The sequence below is a fragment of the Phyllostomus discolor genome, chromosome 5 (genome assembly GCF_004126475.2).
Source record: "Phyllostomus discolor isolate MPI-MPIP mPhyDis1 chromosome 5, mPhyDis1.pri.v3, whole genome shotgun sequence".
Classification (NCBI taxonomy): Eukaryota; Metazoa; Chordata; class Mammalia; order Chiroptera; family Phyllostomidae; genus Phyllostomus; species Phyllostomus discolor.
In genome coordinates this window covers 121,909,334-121,927,171 of record NC_040907.2, presented here as the reverse complement: position 1 = coordinate 121,927,171, position 17,838 = coordinate 121,909,334, and the positions used below count along the sequence as shown (strand labels likewise).

At 36.8% G+C, this 17,838-nt stretch overlaps 1 protein-coding gene across 1 annotated transcript in view; it reads left to right on the top strand.

The window, feature by feature from the left end:
- SAMD8 (sterile alpha motif domain containing 8) overlaps positions 1–17,838 on the top strand; it is a 68,336-nt gene that overhangs the window by 20,272 nt on the left and 30,226 nt on the right. The window contains exon 2 of the mRNA XM_028511669.2: positions 15,039–15,631. Coding sequence (XP_028367470.1) covers positions 15,039–15,631 — 593 coding nt within the window. The remainder of the gene's footprint in view (positions 1–15,038; positions 15,632–17,838) is intronic.

Here is a 17,838-nt window from a genome sequence, read left to right as displayed (position 1 = left end):
AGAGAGAGGAACGGAGAGAGAAACATTAATGTGAGAGAGAAACATCAATTGATTGCCTCCTGTACACCCTGTACCAGAGATCATGTGGGCCCAGATTGGGAATCGAACCCAGAACCTAAGTGTGTGCCCTAGCTGGGAATTGAACCCACAATGTTTTGGTTATGGTACAGTGCTCTAACCAGCTGAGCCACAACTGGCCAGGGTCTGTTCTATTTTTAATAATCCTGTTTGGAAGGGGATTGGGAAACTGAGTTACTAAATTATTTTGGTTGTCACTTCCTTTTTTATACAATATTTAATAATGCTTACTGAGGACTTATTATTTGCTAATCACATAGGCCTTAGTGATCTTCTTAGTAATCCCTATTGTCTTCTCTAAAAATAAAACAAAATATTCTGACAAAAACTCAGTCCTCATTATGCCTTATGTGCTAGACACTTTTTTCCTCTATACCTTCTTATTTTCTTTTTTCTCTCCCCCTTTTTTTATTTTTAGTGTGGTATTTGTTTATTTCTTATTTTTGATACTGTTGAACATATTTAATAGATGAAATGACCAGATCATAGCCCTTGTTTTAAGTTATTAATGGGATTTTTTAGTACTCAAGTCTTTTTTCACTGACACAATATGCTATGTTGATAAAAAATTAGCTGTAGAACTTACTGCAATAAATCTTGTCATTTATTCCAAAGGTTATGCAAGAACATACATATTTAATGAGAAGAGAGGATAAAAACCATAATCTGCTTAATTAATTTCCCAGAAAATGCAAGGAAACAACAGAATTACTTTGCCTTGCCTATAATTGAACCAGAATGTGGACTTTATGAGAGAACTTGAAGCCTTTAATTGGGGTACTTCACTGGCTTTGAAAGATGGCAACCTGAAGGGCCTTTACTGGTGTATTCAATCAGTGTTCACTTGCAAGAAACAAACTACTCCAGGCTCTGGGGTGGGCTGCTAGGGATGACTTGTAGAACAAGATTCAAACTGGTGTGTCAGAGGAGTGCTACTTTGCCACAGTCTGCAGAGGTATTAGGGTGTTAGAAGGCCAACGTAAAACTATTAGTTTAAGAACATACCATTTCAGCCCTATGTGGGTAGCTCAGTTGGTTAGTCATTCTGTTACACCAAGGTTGCAGGTTCAGTCCTGGGTCAGGACACAGACAACAATCAACCAGTGAATGTATAAATAAGTGGAACAACAAATTGATCTCTCTCTCTCTCTTTTTTTCTCTCTTTCTCTCTTCTCTCTTTTCCACTCCCCCTCCCTCTCCCTCTCTCTAGAAATCAATTTAAAAAACACCAACAAAAACCAAACAATCCAATTCAAAAATGGGCAAAGGACTTGAATCGACATTTCTCTAAAGACATACAAATGTCCAATAAATATGTGAAAAGATGCTCAGTATCCCTAATCATTATGGAAATCAAATCAAAACCACAATGAGATACCACTTCATACAAGTTAGAATAACTATTATTAAAAAAACAACAATAAAGAAAAAAACTAACAGGATGTTGACAAGAATGTGGAAAACTTAGAACACTTGTGCATTGCTTATGGGACTGAGTATAAAATGGTGTAGCTGCTTTGAAAATGGTGTGGTGATTCTTGAAAAAAATTAAACAGTTGCTAAATGACCCAGCAATTTCACTTATGGTTATATACTCAAAAGAAGTGAAAGCAGGATTCGAAGTAACCCAAATGCCCACTGATGGATGAGTGGATAAACAAAACATGATGTATACAATGTAATATTATTCTGCCTTAAAAAGGAAGGAAATTCTCTCCCATGCTAGAACTTGATGTACCTTGAAGATACTGTGCTAAGGGAAACAAGCCAGGCACAAAAGGACAAGTATTGCATGATTCTACTTATTTGAGGAATCTAGAATAGTCAAATTCATAAAGATAAAGTGCAGTAGTGGTTGCCAGGAATTGGAGCGAAGGTACAATGGGGAATTATTGTTTAATGAACACAAAGTTTCCATTTGAGCTGATGAAAAAGTTCTGGTAATGGATGGTGGGTGGTGGTGGTTGCAATGTGAATGTACTTAATACCACTGAACTATATTTTTAAACATGGTTAAAATAATAAGATTTGCTCTGTATAGTTTAATATACACACAAAAAGAACACATTTATCTGTAATACAGGTATAGGAAGCCAGTACTGCTTCTCTATAACTATAACTGATTCCTAACACTTAGAAAGTTATGACTTAAAATGGAGAATTGCATGTGTGCACACACACAACCAGGATTTTCACAACCTCTTGAATCACCAAAACCTTAGTAAAATGACCACAACTTCACTTCACTTTCATGTTCCACATCTCATTTTGGAAAATCTAGCTGGCTGAACTTAATTCATATTTAGAACTCTTCTTGCAAGGGATCCTATGGAATAATTTTTAGTTTCCAACCTCTGTAGTAGCAGAAAACAATTAGAGGGAGATTGAAATGAGTGCTAAGTGCCAAGTCATCATATTAGTCACAGATTCAGAGTCAATAGTGATTCATAGCTGTCATAGCTAATACTTCTTTAAGTCATGCCATCATTTCCAGTAGTGGTGAGATTGTCCTGGTCAGTGGTGGGTCAGTCAACAGAGGTAGCAAATAGCTTCAACAAGGAGAATAGGAAAGGGTTTGTTGATAGTCATTATCTCCTTGCGCAGTTCTGAGCTTATTGTGCTTAGTTCGTTAAACCTGGCATACAGTACTTACAGTTTTAATATGGTAGAACACAACTTGAGTTATTTATATTATTATGAAGAGATTTGGGTTCCTCTAATGGGATTCACTATAGGCACATTAATTAAAGGGCATACCATATTTAATGCCATAATGTTAAGGAATACCATGTTTAAAGTTCTTATATTTATGGTAACCTTTTTCGTTTTATTAAGTATGAAGATAAGAACATCATAGGAAATATACTGATCTCTTTTGCTCTCAGGCTGCTGAAATCTCTAATTAGTATGAACTAAATTTGGAACCAAAGAAAGAAATTTGCTAGTAAATAAAAGAGTTGATGTGCTCAAAACTGCATTTTTAAAAATCTCTTTAAAAAATTTCTAGCCATGGTCCACCCAGTAGATAAGATATCTTTTGTTCAGCTTTGTACGGAACAATCAGCTGCTTTTGTTTATTCATTATCTATGACTTGGAACTGAGTTGGATTAATGATTCTGCCTGAGTACACTGTACTCTCAGTGCTTTGATAAAATAGTATCAACCTTTTATAATTAAGTAATTTCTTAGTTGCTTATATTTCAGAATAAACTTTTAAAAATTTTATCTCAAATTGAAATGTTTTCTTTATATATACAAATTCACATTTGGGACAAGTACCAAGCTTTATGTGTAATGCTTTGAAATGTGGATCAAAGTTTTGTGACGTACGTCAGAGTTGTCCTTGATACAGTTTCCCACTTCTAGAAATTTAACCTAAGGCACTGTAGTACTATTTGTAAGAGTAATAAAATTCTGAACAATTGCCAACAGTGGGGAGATGGACAAATTTTATTATTGTATAGCCATGCAATGGAATGTCCTCAGAGGATAATTTAATACCATTAGACAAGATTCATGCAGTAATGTTAAGTTAAATGATACAGAATTATTTATGGTATGATTTCTGATATAGAACATTCTGTGAAAATTTATATATAACAAATTAAAAGCAATAATTCTTGGGTAATTTAAAAATTTTTAAATGTTCTTCAATGAATATATATTGCTTCTATGTACTTTTCTTTTTATTATAGAAATATGTTGAAAGAGTTATACAGTGCAGAAGTTTGTAGATTAAAAATCATAAAAGTTCATTAGTCCCCTATGCAGACAGATGAAGTCCAGTTTATCAATTTGCTCTTTTGATAGAGCTTGCTTTTGTGTCATGTAAGAAATCTTTATCTAACCTACGGTCAGAAGGATTTTCTCCTATGTTTTCTTCTAGAAGTTTTCTATTTTTAGGTTTTACATTAGGTCTATTTTGAGTTAATTTTTATGTGATGAGAGGTATAGATTGATACTTTTAACATATGGATATCCGTTTGTCCCAGTACCATTTGATAAAAAGGATATCCTTTCTCCATTGAATTACTTTTGCACATTTGTAGAAAATGAGACATTCATATACATGTAGGTCCATTTCTTGATTCTCTGTTCTCTTCTATTGATTTGTTTATCTTAGCCAGTACTGCTTTATGTTGATTAGGGTAGTGTGATAAAGTTCTAAAATGCCCTCCATGGGAGGAGTCTGTGAATGTGGTAGACAGTCACTCCTGTGATTAGGTTATATTTTCTTCCACAGTTGACTAAGAAAGGGAGATTGTCCTCACTGGACTTGACCGAATCAAGCAAGCCCTTAAAAAGGACTGGGCTTTTCCTGGAGAAAGAGATTCCGAGTACATGGAATATTCAACACAGGAGAAGTTGCTGGTTTTTGGAATAAAAGGAAGAAATATGGGTGGTCAGTATTTGTTGCAGTACTGTATAAGATAGCGTTAGGGTGGTCAGTGACATGGGCTGTGAAAGAATCCACAAAGAGAAGAAAGTGCAGAGAATCTAGTTTTTATTCACTCTCCAAGAAAGGAAAGGGGCATGGTGTGGAGGGATACACTAGCATTGAGGGGTGGGAGCTTTGAGGTTTTGTTGGATTACAATTGGATTAAAAAAGAGTGGAGGGTTGCTGTTGTGAGGCCCCTGGGCAGTAGAGGGTTGTTACCAGGCTGCAGTTTGTTCCAGTGTTATCTTCTGCCCATGGCTGTAGGGATTGGTCAGTTCTGTTCTTGCTTTCCAGTAATTTCCAGCCCTGGGGATAAGCTCAGAAGAGTACGATGGCAGTCATGTTTTTAACAAGGTCACAGGCCTGCTCAGCAAATGGTGCCAGGATAGCAATGGCTCTGGCTTCACGCTTTCAGATAGCTGTATGACAAATCTTGAAATCAGCTGTCTAATTTTGTTCTTTTTCAAAGTTGTTTTGGGTATTCTGGGTCCTTTGCATTTCCATATGAACTTTGGAAATATAGCCATGTGCTACAAAATGACAGTTTTGGTCAACAATGGACTCCACATACCACTGTAGTCCCATAACGTTATAACGAAGCTGAAAAATTCCTATTGCCTAGTGACATCGTAGCTGTTATAATGTTGTAGCACAACAGTTGTGAGGTGGTGTAAACACATCCACCTCACTGCTAGTCATATGAAAGTATAGCACATACAACTATGTTACTGAGATTATATACTAACTATACTTTTAATCATTATATTACTTATAAAAAAAGTTTACTGCAAAACAGTATGCCATGTTAAACCTCGTATATTTCGTGTTGATTGCTTCACTTTCTTTCATGCATGATTTAATCTCGTGTTTTATAAATTTAGTGTGGCATAAATATGCAATGTTTATAAAGTCTATAGTACTGTACAGTACTGCAGTGTCCTAGGTCTTCACATTCATTCACCATTCACTCACTCACTGACTCACCGAGAGCAACTTCCAGTCCTTCAGGCTCCATTCATAATTAAGTGCCCTATACAAGTGTCCAATTTTTTAGTCTTTTATATCATATTTTCTCTATGTTTAGATACACAAATACATACAGTTGTGTTATGGTTGCCTGAAGTATTCCGTACAGGTTTTAGCCTAGGAGGAATAGGCTATGCCATGTAACGTAGATGTGTAGTAGGCTGTACCATCTAGGATTATGTAAACACATTCTGATGTTTGCACAATGAAATTGCCTAATGATACATTTCTCAGAATGTGTCCCATTGTTAAATAACACATGACTGTAAGTTTATCAATAGCAACAAAAAGCCTGTTGGGATTTTGATTGGAATTGCACTGAATTGGTAGGTAAAATTTGGGAAGAATTGACATCTTAGTAGTATTGAGTCTTCTGAACCACTCATCTCTCATTATAGATTTCTAATTTCTTTTAGCAGTATTTTATTATGATTTTTAGTATGAAGGTCTTTCCCATATTTAGTCAGATTTATCCTTGAGTATTTCATATATTTGATGCTATTGTTAATGGTAGTGTTTACAAATTTTATTTTTGATTGTTTATTGCTACTATACAGAAACACAGTTGGTTTTTGTATGTTGATCTTATATCCAGCAATCTTGCTAAAATAACTTACTACTCAAGTAGCTTTTTTGGTTTAGATTTCATTGAACATTTTACGTGAATGATCATATTGTCTGCAAATAACAGTTTTACTTCTTCCTTTCTAATCTGTCTGCCTCTTATTTCTTTTTCTTGCCTTTCTGCTGGCCAGGACGTCCAGTGTTTTATAGAAATGGTGAGAGCAGACAGTCTTACCTTGTTTCTGATATTAGGGGGGAAGCATTCAGTCTTTCATCATTAAGAATGAATGTTAGCTATAGGTTTTTCAAAGATATCATACTGTACCTTTATGAAGTTTATGAAGTTTCTCTCTATGCCTAGATTGGTGAGAGTTTTTATCAGGAGTAAATAATGGATTTTGTCAAATGTTTTTTTGCGTGTGTATGTCTTTTGAAATGATCATATGATATCCTAGTTTTAGCTTATTAATAAGGTGAACTGTAATTTTCAAGAGGTAAACTAACTGCATTTGTGGGATAAACACCTCTTGGTTATGATGTATTATCTTTTAAAAATATCGTTGGTTTTTATTTGCTAAGATTTGCTTAAAATTTTTGCATCTGTGTACTTCAGGGGATATCAGGCAATAGTTTTCTTTTTTATTGTTTTTTTGTAATACTTTTTAATTATATTTTATTGATTATGCTATTACAGTTATCCTGATTTTTTCCCCCTTTGCCCCCCTCCACTGAACGCCCCCACTCCCTCAGGCAGTGCCCCCATTCTTGTTCATGTCCATGGGTCATGCATATAAGTTCTTTGGCTACTCCATTTCCTCTACTGTACTTTGCATCCCCATGGCTATTCTGCAACTAACTATTTGTACTTCCTAATCCCCTCAACTTCACCCCTCCCCTACAATCCTCTCCTATCTGGCAACCATCAAAATGCTCTCATATCCATGATTCTGTCTCTGTTCTTGTTTGTTTAGTTTGTTTTGTAGATTCAATTGTTGATAGACATGTATTTTTGCCATTTTATTGTTCATAGTTTTGATCTTATTTTTCTTAAATAAGTCCCTTAATATTTCATATAATAATGGTTTGATAATGATAACTGCTTTAGTTTTATCTTGTCTGGGAAGCATTTTATCTGCCCTTCCATTCTAAATGATATCTTTGCTGGGTAGAGCAATCTTGGCTGTTGGTCTCTGCTTTTCATAATTGAATATTTGTTGCCAGTCCCTTCTTGCTTGCAAAGTTTCTTTTGAGAAATCAGCTGACAGTCTTATGGGAACTCCCCTGTAGGGAGGTAACTTCTTTTCTTTTGCTGCTTTTAAGATTCTCTCTTTATCTTTAACCTTTGGCATTTTAATTATGGTGTGTCTTGGAGTGGTCCTCTTTACATCTGTTTGGGTCTCTCTGTGATCCTGGACTTGCATGTTTATGTCCTTCACCAAATTAGGGAAGTTTTCTTTCATTATTTTTTCAAATAGATTTCCAATATCTTGCTCTTTCTCTTCTCTTTCTGACACTCCTATGATGTGAATGTTGGACCTCTTGAAGTTGTCCCAGAGGCTGCTTATACTATCCTCATTTTTTTGGATTCCTTTTTCTTCTTGTTCTGATTTCTTGTTTTTTGCACCTTATGTTCCAAATCATTGACTTGATTCTTAGCTTCATCTACTCCACTGTTGTTTCCCTGTAAATTGTTATTTATTTCAATTAATGTCTAACTGTATCTTTTTTATGCTGCTGAGATCCCCACTATGTCCCTTGGTTATCCTTATAACCAAGTACTTTGAACTCTGCATCTGATAGGTTGCTTATATCCATTTTGTTTAGCTCTTTTTCTGGAGTTTTGATCTCTTCTTTCATTTGGGCCATGTTTCTTTGACTCCTCATTTTGGCAGCCTCCCTGTGTTTGTCTCTGTGTATTAGATAGAACAGCTTTGACTCAGTGTTTTGGTAGTGTGGCCTACAGTTGTAGGTGTCCTTTCAGGCCCAGTGGTACAGCCTCCCCTATCACCTAAGTTGGGTACTCAAGGTGTGTCTTTCTTGGGGGCTGAGTACATCCTCCGCTTGTAGTTGAGCCTTGGTTGCTGTTGGCAGATCAATGGGAGGGGTTTACCCCAGCCAGTCAGCTGTAAGGATTGGCTGTGAGCACTTCACCACCAACCTCTGCCCTCCATGGAGGATTTAGCTGTGCAGGGACAGGGTAGTGGTGCTCCTACATGGTCTATAGCTGTCCACTGAGGGCACTGGCCTTGGGGTTTCCCTGATGGTGGCAAGCCAAGGTCAGCCCCCACATGTGTTTTGCTTGGGGCCATCCTGCCTGAGCTATAAAGCAATCTGAGATGGCTGTTACCTGTGCTGGGTTTGGAGATTCCCAGGCAAAGCCAAGCTATGAATCTAGGCTGGCTGCTGCTAGAGCTGGGCTGGGCCTGGGGCTCACTTAGTCCAGCTGTTGCTTGTTTGAGAGGATTTTGGAAGTTGTTCCGCATGAGCCAAGACCAACCATTCATGTAGAAAAGCAGCTTGGGTGGGACCGAGTCTGTGGGGACCTCCAAGGAGGGTCAAACAGTGTTAGCCAGGTTGATGGAGTCCTCAGGTATGGCCCAGTTTGCCAGCTTGGTGGCTCTGTTGGGGGAAGGTTTAGAAAAGGGACAATGGCCTCTGCTTGCCTTGAGCCAGACACTTCAATTTTTCCCAGTATGCCACTGCTACCCCAGTGCTGGAGCTCAGAGGGAGTGAGTCTGAGTAGATGAGTCCGTGTGTGGGTTCTTCAAGAGGAACTGCTTGGGGCTCCAGAAGTTTCTTCCACCTACTTAATCCCCACTGGTTTTTGCATCCAGAAGTTGTGGGTACTTATCTTCCTGGTACTGGAACCCTGGGCTAGGGGGCCTGGTGTAGGTCTGGGACTCCTCACTCCTGAGATTTCCTCTTCCAATTTTTATCCACCGCACTGGGTGTGGGATCAGCATGTTCTGTGTCTGCACCCCTTCTACCAATCTGGGTAGATGTGGTTTCTTTAATTCTGTCATCGTTCGACTTCCATTCAACTTGACTTCTGACGGTTCTGAGTGATGGTTGTTCTGTATTTTAGTTGTAATTTTTATGTGGTTGTGCGAATAAGTGAACTGTGTCTGCCCACGCTGCCATCTTGATTGGAAATCTAGTTTTATTTTCTTTGGTGTCTTAGTCTGGCTTTGGTATTAGGGTAATGCTGGCCTCATGGAATGAATTAAAAAATACTCCTCCTTTTCTGAAGAGTGTTATTTTAAGTCTATTTCCCCCAAATTCTGTGCTATTATTGACGTGTATTTTACTGATGTATTTTTTCATATAGCTACCCTTACAGAGGTCTTTAGTGCTTTGCGTCTAGATTCCTATTTTCATATGGTAACAATTTCATTTTGCCTAAAGAACTTCCTTTAACATTTCTGGTAGTGCAGCTTTGCTTGTGATAAAACTGGCTTTTATGAGTCTAAAAATATTTGTTTTACCTTTGTTTTTGAAAGATATTCCTCCAGACATAGAAAACGGTTGACTGTTTTTTTCTCACTACTTGAAAGATGTTTCGCTGTTCACTAGCTGCCATTATTCCTAGTGAAAAATCTACTGTCATTCTTTTCTTTCTTCCTATGTACATAATGTTTATTTTTTCTTTTTGTTTTTAAGATTTTCTCATTGTCACTGGTTTTGAGCAATTTGATTATTATATGGCCTGGTGTAGTTTTTTTCTTTGTGTTTGGAGTTTATTATGCTTTTTAGGTATATGTGTTCATAGTTTTCACTAAATTTGGAAAATGTTATTGTTATTTCAAATGTTTTTCTGTCCTCTCCCTCTTATTTTTGGGGGACTACAAGTACACCTCTTCTAGGCTCTTTGAAGTGGTCCCACCTATCACTGATGTTCTTTTGATTTTTTTATTATGGTAAAATAAACAAAACAAATCTGTTTTAACCATTTTTAAGTTCAGTGGCATTAAGTACATTCATATTGTGCAGTTATCACAGCCATCCTATTTTAGAACTTTTTCATTATCCCAAATGGAAACTCTGTACCATTAAATAATAACTCGCCATTGTTTCCTACCTCCAGTCCCTGGAAACCACCATTTTACTTCCTGTAACTGTGAATTTAACTACCCTTAAGTACCTCATCTATGTGAATCATACAATATTTGTCCTTTGTATCTGGCTTATTTCAGTTAAGGTACTTCAAGGTTCCTTTTAAAGGCAGAAAAATATTCTCTTAATTTTTTAAAAATCTCTTCTTGGGTTTCATTTGTACTATTTCTATTGTTATGTCTTCAATTTTATTATTCTTCTGCAATGTCTAATCAAATATTAATCCTATTGAGTGTGTATTTCATTACATATATTGTCACTTAATCTGCAGAATTTCCTTCTTTGGTCTGTTATCTGCTTTAATTTATATTGATTTTCTACTCATCATATATAAATTTTTCTACTTCATGCCTGATCATCTTTTTTTTTTTTATCCTCACCTGAGGACATTTTTTCATTGCTTTTAGAGAGAGAGGAAGGGAGAGAGAAACATTAATGCAAGAAGGAAGCATCTATTGGTTGCCTCCTGTACTTGCGTGGACCAAGGATGAAACCCACAACCCAGGAATGTGCCCTGACCAGGAATTGAACCCACAACCTTTTGTTTACAGTGTTCCAACTGAGTCACGCTGGCCAGGGCCATGCCTGATGATCTTTGATTGGATGCCAGACATTATGAATTTTACCTGTTGGGTGCTGAGTACTTTTTATTCTTACTAATGTTCTTGTTGTGGAGTGTAGTTATGTTTCTTAAAAACAAGGTGATCCTTTTGAGTCTTGTTTTTAAAATTTTTTCTGCTGTACTAGAGATGTGGTGAGTCTAGGTCAGGGTTTCTTAATATCAGAACTACAACATTTTGGGTCAGATAATTCTTTTTTGTGAGGGGCTGTCCTGTGCTTGGTAGAATGTTTAACAGCATCCCTAGCCTCTACTCTTTAGATGACCCCCCCCGAAGTTGTGTCTCCAGAACTTGCAGTATGTTTTTTGGCAAGCCGCCCCCCACTTATTGAGAATTACTGTTTTAGGGTTAATTTTGCCTTAGCACTATGACAAGATCTTCCTATATACTTTACCCAGTGCCCCGTGAATCATGAAAAATTTTTTTCAGTCTGTTTGCTGTAGGCACTTTTATTGGCCTTGTGGGGGTACTATGCCCTGTTCTCTGTAATCTTTCTGGATGGTTCTTTTTTCTTTCATTCTTGTTTGATTTCCTCACATATATGCACTGGTCAGCATTCAGCTGCATATTCAAGGGAGACATTCTGCAGATCTCTGGAGTTCCATCTTAGTCTGTTCAGGCTGCTATAAAAAAATACCATGGGTTGCTTGAAAACCACACATTTATTTCTCATAGTTCTGGAGGCTGAGTCCAAGATCAAAATGCCAGCAGATTTTGTGTCTAGTGAAGTCCCACTTCCTGGCTTATAAATGGTCCTCTTCTCTCTTCACAGGGCTGAAGGGGTGAGAACTTTCTGGGGTATCTCTAATAGGGGCACTGATTCCATTCATAAGGGTTCTGCCCTCATGACTTAGTCACCTCCTAATACCACCCCACTGGGGGTGAGAATTTCAACGTGAATTTGCGGGGGAGGGACACAGACATTCAATCCATAACAAGTTCTCTGTGCATCTTTCTCCTCTCTAGTATTCTATCCCATGAACACTAGCCACCTTGATCTCTTCAGACTCTCAGCTCTATCTTCTCAATTTAGCGAGTGGCCGGGCCTCATACTGTTTCTGGCAGGTGCCACTCACGGCCTAAAAACTCTCAAGGTAGAAGGGCTCACCAGCACCTGTCTCTCAGGGATCTCCTTTGTTGTCTGATGGCCAGGGTCTTGAAATTGTTCCCCACCTTCATATGTTTTGTCTGTTTTTTGGTCGTTTCAAATGGGAGGGTAAATCTGGTTCCTCTTGGTACATTTTGGTTAGAAGCAGAAATCTCCTTAACTGATAATTGGTTCATATTAATTATTGGTTAAAGCAGAAAGTGTTCTTAAACATTTACTAACCTAATTTCTTCATTTTGTGGATTTGCTGTCATGTTCTGTTTCAAAGTCTCCTGTTCCCTGTAGTTTTTATGGCACAACATAAGTATTAAGTTGGCCCTAAAACCTGACAATTTTTAATATACCTCTTCAATGCAGGTTTTCATGGTGTTCGCTAAATGTGGGCCCCTAACTATATGTAGTAGCCTTCAATTAAAGGACATGCCCTAACCTGATGAAGCACAACTGTGGAATGCATCATGTTTTGAGGGCATGGCCACAGCAGGCTCACAGACTTCCAGGAGACTTCCTGTATGATAATTCATTTTCTAGCAGTTGAAACACTACCATCAAAGCCTGTTTGTTAGTCTGATTGAGAGCGTAAATAACTGGTGATACAAGACAGAAAAAATAATGAAGTAGAAGATTGTTTTGAGCAGTCTCTGATACAAACTGTACTGGAGAATAATGCAACAAGGATGGGCGTGACTTGGAATCCATCTGTGGTAAGCTGTTGGAGAAAGGGGAAAGGTAGCAAAATAGAAATAAAATGACAGAAGTTGGGCCTTGTTTTGTATGAGATAAACTTCTCAAATTTGCCGCATCGTAACTGCTGCAGAGTTTGTAGCTTGTGTTTGTTGGATATTCAAGGATGAAGTAATTTATTCAGAGCATACCTTAGGGAAAAGATATGTCCTGTCTGTAGCGGGTAGTATGAAACCATCTGGCTATGTAGATGAACTAAAGAATAGTGAAATCCGATGTTAATGGAATCATATGTTTATATAATTAATGATATACATCAATGTGTATAAATTCCATGTGTTAAAGTGAATAAATCATAATTCTTTGGATTTTAAGGTGGTGGTTATATGCTATACCTAAAAAAAGAGTTGAGTAAGAGTTTTTTTGGAGTTCTCCAGTATAAGAATTAGACAGCCTTTTAAAACATGCAGATAACTTAAAGATGGGTGTGCTGTTAATTTTCTGAGACTGAAAAGTTATTGTTTATTGATAATATTAAACACTCTGTTTGGAAACAATATATGATTTAAGGCTTCCAAGAACTAGGAAGCTTTTTAGTAATTAAGAAATAAATATTTAATGAGCGTATTTCTTGTTTGCCAAATATTTTTGATGGTGTAAGTGGTGCTCACATAGTTAAGTATCTGCCTTTTTCAAGTGATTATGTCTTAATGGCAAGAGTTTGTGTGAATAGGGAGAGAATGAAGAACAGTAGCAGCTTTTTACTTTTCCTCAGCCTAAGGAAGCATAGCAGCTTTTTCATAGCCCAAAATGCAAGTTATAAGAGAATGGTAAACACCAAAATCAGTAATTATTACATCTGGGAGGAGAGGAAGGAGATGCTATCAGGGAAAGACATTCACTTGTATTGATGTTTTGTTTTGGTTTTAAAAGCAAACGTTTTAAATAAAATTTAATATATAGAGAGAAAAGTGTAGAATAGAGCATAAGTATCTAGCATGATGAATTTTCACAAAATGAACATACCTGTAAACTAATACCCAGGCTGAGAAACAGAACATTTGTATTGGATCTGTTTAATTTTTTTCAGATAGTGTAGTGGGCACGTGGGTGTTTGTTGTATACGTCTTTATTCTTTTTTGAAATAGTTTAAAGGTTGCCTATATATTTTATAAAAATTATCTCAGAAGGGAATATGATTTTGAGAGATCTGGAAAAATGTCAGAAAACCAATAGGCTTTAGTAGTTGAGAAAGTACGTTAGGGAAATAGTTTTTTTTACATGTAGGCCTTTGTCTCCTGTGTATCTGATAAAGTTTATAAACCTGATACTGGCCCAAGTAACTGAAAGTTTCAAAGTGGAAAAAGAACATAAATAGCGTTGTGTGGGGTCAAAGTAGTAAAAATTATTTCTACTTTTTGTAATACTACATTATTAGCCTTTTATAATTTGCAGTATAAAACTGGGTCCTCATATTTATGGGTACATTGAGATGACAGTTTTGTTTTAAAATTTTTATAACTAAAATCTCAATGATTGTTTAAGAAGGAAATTATTTAGTTTTATAATGAAATATTCAAAGTACAGAGAGAACTGGGCTAATAAGATATTTGTAGATCTTTATATCTAGTTTAAAAGCTTTATGTCTGTTAGAAATTGTTATTTGTATAGTCCATTGAAATATGCTTAATATAGGGGTTTTCTGAAATTATCTGTCTGCCTTTGTGGTATTGTTTTTTTTTTCTTTTGGGGGGCAGATACTTATTCCACAAACATGAAGATTTCTGAAATTTTATTTTTACATATAACAAATCTTTCTATGTATATCTCATTTTATGAAAAATATTAAAATGGATTTTTTCCCCATTGTTTTCAACATTAGGCTTTATCTAATTAAGTTATAGCTGCTAGCTATTGTGTGGAAGAGCCATTTGGAAGAGTGTTTTTTTTTTTTTTTTTAAGATTTTATTTATTTATTTTTAGAGAGGGAAGGGAGGGAGATAGAGAGAGACAGAGAGAGAGAGACATCAATGTGTGGTTGCTAGGGGTTCTGGCCTGCAACCCAGGAATGTACCCTGGCTGGGAATTGAACCTGGGACACTTTGGTTCCCAGCCTGCGCTCAATCCACTGAGCTACGCCAGCCAGGGCTTTGGAAGAGTGTTTTGTAAAAACATTTAGTTATTAGCCTCCTTTCTGCCACTGGTGTTATATGCATAAAATTATTAGAATGTTAATCTATTGAGAACTCACTACTAAATAATAATTGTTTTTTACTCTCTTCTAGAAGCCAATAGGGCAGCATAGGTAAATTACAGTTTCCGGTGTGTTTATGTTTATTTGGTCTTCACAGGAGTTGTTGGGACACACTGAAATTTTTGTTTTGTTTTCCTGTCTTCCCTTGATAGACAGTGCAGGAGGAAATGGCTGGTCCTAATCAACTCTGCATTCGCCGCTGGACTACCAAGCACGTAGCTGTGTGGCTGAAGGATGAAGGCTTCTTTGAATATGTGGACATATTGTGCAACAAGCACCGGCTTGATGGAATCACATTGCTAACATTGACTGAATATGATCTCCGGTCTCCTCCTCTGGAAATCAAAATCTTAGGGGACATTAAACGGTTAATGCTTTCTGTCCGAAAATTGCAGAAAATACATATTGATGTTTTAGAAGAGATGGGATACAACAGTGACAGTCCCATGAGTCCCATGACCCCTTTCATCAGTGCTCTTCAGAACGCAGAGTGGCTGTGCAATGGGGAGCCTTCGCATGACTGTGATGGACCCATTGCTGATTTGAATTCTGATCAATACCAGTACATGAATGGTAAAAACAAACATTCTGTTCGAAGACTGGACCCAGAGTACTGGAAGACCATATTAAGTTGTATATATGTTTTTATAGTATTTGGATTTACATCTTTCGTTATGGTTATAGTCCATGAGCGAGTGCCTGACATGCAGACCTACCCACCACTCCCAGATATATTCTTAGACAGGTAAGTTTTGTTTTCAGTTGCCAAATTTGTGGAAGATTGCTATAACAGCAATGATAAGAGCATATTTATGATAACTGTTGTTTATTATTGTTGTTTTGCTTGATATACACTTTCCATTTGCTTTATCTAATAGTATAGAAAGATATGCTCTGAAATTGCCTCTTTCTCTTCGAACAAATTAGACCTTAACCCTAGGTGAGTGGAAAAGACCACTATTAAATTTATTTTTCTATAATTACAGCTCCATAATATATATGGTACTTAAGATTTTAAAGGGGTTTTCCAGAATGTTGTTTGTAATAAATGGAATTTGGTTACTTTAATGATTGGGGTTCTACTCTTCCAAAAATTTGGGGAGTTCCCTGTATCACCAATAAATTGGAATTATCACAAATAGTACAAACTGATTCACTGATAGTATTCTGTTGTTTATATGAAATTCTGAATGCATTAAAAAAGAATAGTCTGTATATTTGGAAAATAAGACTAGAACAAACCTCAAAATGTTAGTTTTTATATTTATGATTTTAAAAATTCTTTTTAAAGCTTGTAGTGCTTTTTTGGTTTATTTTATAAAGTGTTTTGCCCTTCTGAAAGTGCCTTATGGTATATGGGGTTTTTTTTATTGTATGTTTTTCCATTACTATTTATCCCCCTTATATCCTCTTCCACATCCATAATTATATATTTTAATCAAATAGATTAAAATGTCCACATTAAGATGGCAAAATGACATACATATCACATTTTATCCCCTCTCAAACCCCAACTGAAAGCATAGTCAAGAGGTTCTTAATGTTTGTTTGCTTTACATTGTAAGCTCACAAGAATCAGGCAGATAGGAGAGGAGAATATAGCTGCACATTTTTGGAAGTTTGAAAGCAGATGGATGAGTGGCAACTAGCAGACCTAAAATAACCTAATTCTAAAACAGCAGTCAGGAAAACCGAGAACCAACCCAGTCTATGTTTCAGATTTCTCAAAGCTCTGGATATTGGAGGTGAAAGGGTGGTGCTAAAATAAGGAGCATCAGATGAAAGCTGTTTAAGAAGCTGGTAGATCCTCTATCTCCTTCCCTCTTCTATACAGTGTTCCCATCTGTAAACAAAGACCCCAAGGAAGTAAGGAAGATGTGGATAGCTAGGAATGAGTACTCTAGGCAGAGGAAACAGCAAAGTGCAACAATCCAGAATTGGTAGTGCACTTTAGCATGTTTAAGGAACACCAACTGAAGGATGGGATAACAACAGTTGCCGATGAGGTGTTGAGAGAAGACCAGAATCTAGATTGTGTTAGAGACTGTTGTAAGGACTTACAGATTTCATTTTGAGTGAAAAGGGAAGCCACTGGGAAATATTTAAGAGAAGAGTAGAGTGAACTAACTTCCATTTTAGTGGTTTCCTCTAGTTGTATTAAGAATAGCCTGGAGGTGGGAGTGAGGTGGGAAAATGGATTAGGTAAATTATTGAATTCACCTAGACAAAGATGAGGTGCATTGGATGAGGTTAGCAGTGGTAGAGATGGTGTGAGTCAATCTTTCTCTCTAGATAGATAGATACATTTCTGTGTGTGTGTGTGTGTGTGTGTGTATAACTTTTGAAGGTATAGCCAAAAAGATTTGCTGATGTATTAATATGTAAAGTATAAGTGAAAGAGAGAAGTCAGGAATTATCCCATGATTTTTGACTTGAACACCTGGAAGGATGGAGTTGCCCTTTACAGAAATGGAGAGACTGTAACAGGGATATACAACCACGAGCCGCATGCAGCCCAAAATGGCTGTGAAGGTGGCCCAACAGAAAATCGTAAATTTACTTAAAACATTATGAGATTTTTGTGTGTGTGATTATGTGTTGCAGTGTATTTAACATGTGGCCCAAGATAACTCTTCTTAGTGTGACCCAGAAACGGCAAAAGTTTGGACACCCTGCAAGGAGCTGACATGGAGAAAAATTAAGGGTTTGATTTTAGAGCTGTCAGGTTTGACCTATCTTTTATACCAAATAACTTAAGAGTTGGAAAGACAAGTTAGAATTTGGGGAGATTTCAGCTGAGTTGGAGGGTTTACCAGCATAGGTAAAGCCATGATGTTAGATAAGGTCTCCTAGGAAGTGAGAGGGAAAATTAAAGGGAAGATTGAAGAGTGAGCCCAAGACCATTATAACATTTAGAGATCAGAGAAGTAAGGTAAAACTAGCAAAGAAGAC